At 35.3% G+C, this 5,651-nt stretch overlaps 1 protein-coding gene across 2 annotated transcripts; it reads right to left on the bottom strand.

Annotated features, from left to right (window-relative positions):
- On the bottom strand, positions 1-5,651 carry LOC132172928 (uncharacterized). Of its 2 annotated transcripts, XM_059584486.1 has the most exons (5): positions 5,307-5,651; positions 5,088-5,199; positions 3,264-3,356; positions 1,553-1,753; positions 1-542 (listed from the first exon to the last, which is right to left on the bottom strand). In XM_059584486.1, the coding sequence occupies exons 1-5, from the start codon at positions 5,627-5,629 to the stop codon at positions 309-311; spliced, it is 963 nt and encodes a 320-aa protein (XP_059440469.1). In that variant the 5' UTR covers positions 5,630-5,651; the 3' UTR covers positions 1-308. The 2 variants fall into 2 exon arrangements, with proteins under 2 accessions (XP_059440469.1, XP_059440470.1); XM_059584487.1 differs by lacking the exon at positions 3,264-3,356.

Below are 5,651 nucleotides of genomic sequence, written 5' to 3'. Positions count from 1 at the left end.
TGTAAGCAAGATAACCATGGTATTCCATATATCAGTATAGAATACTTCACAAGAAGGTTCTACACAGAGCAGTATTTATGATAACCTTACTAGAGCATCAAACACAATATCCTAATAATATTAGGTAGCCAAATTCCAATATTGGTTGAGATCTGGGGGTGCTTCCAGTAACTAAAAAACTTTAACAGACTGATAGATGATAAAATGGAAACCTTTGATTTTGTAATTGAGGTCCTCTTCTTTCAATGTGCTTGCTTTCTACCGGCCATCTATGGTTATAGATGATAATATGTTCTTTTCCTCTATATTCAAGACCAAGGCCACTTTGCGTCTCTCCAAGTGAACTGACGAATCTTGTAATTTCTGTCAGGCGAGTATCCTTGATCACTTCCTTCATCTTGCAGATATTTGTCTCTGTCTGATCCAATTATCGGACAGCATTGAAGTTTTTGATCATGTATCACAGCTTCCTCCCTATATGCAGGGTTAGTGTACCTTGGGTGTTGGATATATGACACATTTTTCCACCATAGCTTAAAAGCCTGGAGAAGAGACACGGTTAATTTAAGAGAATGAATAGTTAATTCATAGAGGTAAGAATGAATCCGTTTGACACTTTCTATAATGTTAACAAATCATATGATCAAAATACCCTTGATTCATTCACTATCCATATCAAATGTCATTGACTTTAGGGTTATACAAGAGAGTCTCAAGAATAAAACTGAGTCTCACCAGTGCATATTTGGCATTATAACCAGCCTTATATATGACATGACTGCAGAAAGCACTATTCATCCCTTAAAATTTGAGAAATGTTATGGGTACTAACTTTTTTATCAAGAGACGCTTATCAAACTGATGTATAGCTCATTCATTGGTACCTGCTACATTTATTTTAATTAATTGTTTTGTTTCTGTCCAATTAATGAGTTACACATCAGTTTGGTAAGCTTCTTTTAGTAAAAAATTTGGTCCTCTTAACATTTCTTTTAAAATTTTCACCTAACTTGTGTACAGTGTACCGCCTTTTCTTTTTGGTTAGATATCCTTTTTGTTTTAGACTTGTTATATTATAATGATATGATTCTTCGACATTGAGCTTGTTTTAGAGAACAGCTAATGTTAACACAAGTTTCATATATTATAATCATAAATCATAATGTATGGTGTCGTTTACAGCAATTAGCGAAGTAAGTTATTCCTAGAATCCTGAGAACAACAGTATCCTTTGATTTCATTGTCTAGAGGTACATTTTGCACTGTCATTAGACTATCATTCAATCACCATAACTTTTCAATTGTATCAATCTTTCTAAATTCAAAAAGGAAGGGGAAAAGAAGATCGTGGGCTACGTTGACAAGCTAGTTTTCTGAATACCAATTATCATAGTCTCAAGGTGAAGAAAATCTTTTGGAGTATAGTTCAAGTTAAGGTGAAAAAGGATTCATGTTGCCACCCAAACTAGGAGTAGTTAAAGCTCTGTTTAACTAATTAGAGTAAAATATAACTGAAACTGAGATCTAGAGAGCATTCTCCAATTTCACTTACATGCCAGTAGATCCACACTGCAACCTTGTGAGGCATCAGCCAGAAGAACATAGCATGATCAGATACTAATGATGAGGGCATTCTTTTTGCTTTCAAGGTAGCTGTGAAATAGTCACCAAGTTTGGGGTGTTGAACAGAAATTGCCACATATAGATTATCTCCGGGAGCATTTGCCTTGATACTCCATGTCCCAAGCATATCCTGCAATTGTTTTCCCTAATGATTACTCAAAAGAAAGAAAACCTCTGTCCATATTACAAAAATTGGATAAATAAAGCATAAAGTATCACTTACAATTTCAAAGAGCTATTCTGTATCCCTTGATTTGAGAAATGAACAATCAAACAATCACACTAATTTCCAGCATCACTCATTATTCAAGCTTGTAAACTCTATTTTGAGGATTATACCCTGGAAAACATCCTTGTTCTAACCAATCCAGCTTCAGAACATAATGAAGTTCAGTTTCAGATGATGACAGGACTTTTCCTTCTTTTTTTTTTCAGTCAGAAAAAGAACAAAATGCTGAATTTCCTGTATGCCTTATGACTTCTTTTTGTTATTTGCTGAATTACAGTTTCAAGTCTTTCATTGTGCCATCGATACATTTTTTATGCTTACAGGCTTCATTTCATCCATGGGCATGTCTTAAATCATAAGAGAATTGGTTAAATCTGGACTCCCATATTCTACAGGATGTCATTATATAGTCATTACCATTTAATGGAAACTACCTCAGGTCTTTGAAGAACTTTAGCAAATTAATCATGAGCATAAAGCAGGTGAACCAAGATAATCTCCAAGAGGACATACAAGAAGGTCGCCTTAGTGCAGAAAAACTCGGTTACAAATTTAACTCCATCATGGAAATATCAAAGGCTCACCAGTTCCAATTTGAAAGTCCCAAAGAACATGCAAAGGCTATATTTAGTATTTAGTAAATTGTTCCTAAAATAGAAGGTATTGTACTAAATTTATGCCTACAATTTAAAGCATGAAAGGTTCGTGCTGGGTGCACAAGTCAATATTTAAATGCCATCTCACTCAACTAGTACAACAACTTCAAATACCTTATGCACAACAAAAAGTGTGAAAACAAAGGATAAAGTAAAGGAGCTATCAACTTATGTACAATTCACTAATAGAAAATTTCCATCATATAATTCTGTGGGTGCAAAAAGGAGGATATGTTTCAAATACCTTCTGACCAACAGCATGAATAGGATGAAAAGAAGTTACAAAAGAATGGAGTTCATTAAGTGATTGACCATTCACCAATATAATACCAGGATATGATTTCTGCCTATGATCAAGCATCAACATCAGATAGGACTCCCATTTCATTTTGAATTTTCAAATGCATAAGATTCTTAGACATATGAAAGGACAAAAGGAGGTCCCTTTTCCCTGACAATCGTCCAAGTAGAGAAACAACTAAAAACTATAAGATAGAAATTTGTTGTAGAAAGCATCAACTGGAGAAATGAAGTTATAGAATATGCCCAGATTGCAGCATTTATCTCATGAAAGAGGAATCCATGCACATGAGCATATCAAATATCAAAGAGACATGAGAAAACTGTACATCAATTCTATTCCAATATTATGTAGGAAAGAACAATTGTGCATATTAACAAGAAGTTATGAACTTCTACTATAGGGAAAAGCAAGACACCTAAAAGTACGAGAGCAGACCAATTACAAGACATACCATAAAGGGACTGACATGTAATGGCTTTGCCACTAAATCAGAATTTGGATTGAAAACAAATGATACTCGTTCACCCCATGGTGTGTTTGTTACCTAAAACAAGAAATCACCAATACCGTCATCAATCAGCCTATCAACATAAAAGCTTCAAGCAACAATAAAAGAAAAAAAGAACTATTCAGCATAAAAACCAGACTAAAAAATTCCATACAATTTGATAGCTAGAACGAGAGATGCACATTTTGGCAAATCAATTGCAGGTGTTTCATATTTTAATTGCAGTTATTTTAAATGTTTCTATCATCATTTTCCCCCACTATCATTCCAAGCAAAAGAATAACTACCAGTAACTGGAATCCATGAGCACGAGGGGGGACAGAGAGAGAGAGAGAGAGAAAGAGAAGAATTGCTGATAGCCAATTCCCTGCCTAAGGGATTGTGTAAAGCTTTTGACAGGAAGAAGATAATTTCAGTGTTGAGATGTTTCACATCACATCTTGGGGCTTTTAAAGTTATCATAAAAAAACCTTCTTGAGGATTTTATATCATCCAGCTTGCAATAATTTCAAGCTTTAAAAAAGCACATTCAAATGGCAGACCATCAATTCAAAGGTCAGTAAAACGATTATAATGATCAAACATTATCCTCACAAACCTAGAAAATATCACTAAGATCTTACACACAAATGCGTAAATAAGTTCCTTTAGTTGCTACAAAAGAGAGTATCATACTGATAAAATAACTCCTTAAACACCAACACAAGCGAACATCATTATCAACTTTCAACATACTCCGGTAGTATTTGTCACAGATCAAATTTATGATCCTAACTGCATGTTTCAGCATGTTCAAACTTCAAACAAAATTTGACTACTTCCTCCATCCCAAAATAGATCAGAGTTTGCAAGTGACACATATTCTAATGAAACAAATTAAACAGAACAGTGTCCCTAAAATGCTACATACTATTCCCTCATCACACTCCACCCATCAGCCATTAAATTTTTATTTATTTATTTATTTAACAATAGTTGATGTCCAGTAGAATGAGGGTACAATATTAAAATAAACGACACATTAAAAAAGTATTGCATCCATTGGCTATTGCACTAGATCTCAATCCTTTTAAAACTATCACTATTCACTAGGACAAACTCTGGCCAGCATTACTGAATTCATGCACAATCTTCAAGCTTTTCATCTAAATACTTGTATCAATTACATTTTACTATTATTAAGTCATGTCAAATTTGACAAATTTTTACGTGAAGAGCAGGCAAAGGGAAGAGTGTACAGAAGTCAGGATTTTTTTCCTACTAAGTGACCTAACATTCATAACTAAACTCGTTCTAAATTCATAATTAAGTACTAAAATGGGTGACCCAAAAGAAAAAGCAGTGTAACTGTGGAGCTTAACTTTTAACTGACCCAAAATTCATAACCAATTTTAGCACAATCATAACCAAGTCAAAGCACTAATATAGCTAATGATTATTCCACTGTAAAATTCTGCTTGAGATTGCGTTAAAGAGCCTAAAAAGTATTTTAGTACTTAAAAAGCTGCGCCAATCGATATGTTTGGTAAAAAATTTCAAAAGCACTTCTTGAACTTTTTCACTTTAAAAATGGACAAAATGCATTTGTTAGAAAAGCTTGAAAATAAACTTTTCTAAAAAGCTATGTTTAACTTTAACCCAAAATAACATAATAATAGGCTGAGAAATCATTAGAGTTGAATAATTTAAATGACAGGAATGTAAAAGCCAATAAGGTTGAGGTAGAAATGCATGCAATATGAAGTATCATAATAATCAAACACCCACCTCGGCAATGCACTTCTTCAAACACCGAGTAGACCCTTCAATATCATAGCAGTAATACAAGCTCAATGGGTTTTGTTCATATCCCACGCTGGGAGGTATTGTCAGGAGCAAACTGTATCAAAAGGATAACAAACATGTTAATTTTTTTTTTTTGTAAATTATAAAAAAATTAAATCCCAAAAAATTTAGAATGTGTTGAAACGAGAGAGCGAGCGGCACATGGGTCCGGTGGTCGCGGCAATTTGGCGAGCTTGGTCGGCGGAGAGGTGGTCCGGAGGTGCGTGACGAGCGTGGTCGAGGTCAAAAAGCGCGTAGCGTACGGAGTACCGGAAGGAGTGGTGGACGGGGCGGCGGCGCTCGTGCCAGACTGTGCCTTCATAGAGAGACACAGTTTCTTCGCTTGTGTCGGAGGAAGAGGTGGAGGAGGCGGCGCGGGAAGGACTTTTCCGGAGGAAGAGAGTGCGGAAGAAGAGGAGGAGCGAGAGAGCGAGGGATGTGAGAGTGGTGGAGACGATGGAGCCCAATAGATAGAGTGCTTCCATTATTTTTGGTCAACTGTTTGAG

Source organism: Corylus avellana, chromosome ca2 (assembly GCF_901000735.1).
Source record: "Corylus avellana chromosome ca2, CavTom2PMs-1.0".
Taxonomy (NCBI): domain Eukaryota; kingdom Viridiplantae; phylum Streptophyta; class Magnoliopsida; order Fagales; family Betulaceae; genus Corylus; species Corylus avellana.
The sequence above is the reverse complement of the archived record's forward strand: the minus strand, read 5'-3'. Positions and strand labels throughout refer to the sequence as shown.

Coding starts and splice junctions, on each gene's coding strand:
- LOC132172928 (XM_059584486.1), bottom strand. CDS start 5,629: ATGGAAGCACTCTATCTATTGGGCTCCATCGTCTCCACCACTCTCACA. Junction 1,754..3,263: donor TACATGTCAGTCCCTTTATG/GTATGTCTTGTA, acceptor AAACAATTGCAG/GATATGCTTGGGACATGGAG. Junction 543..1,552: donor CAGTGTGGATCTACTGGCAT/GTAAGTGAAATT, acceptor TCTCTTCTCCAG/GCTTTTAAGCTATGGTGGAA.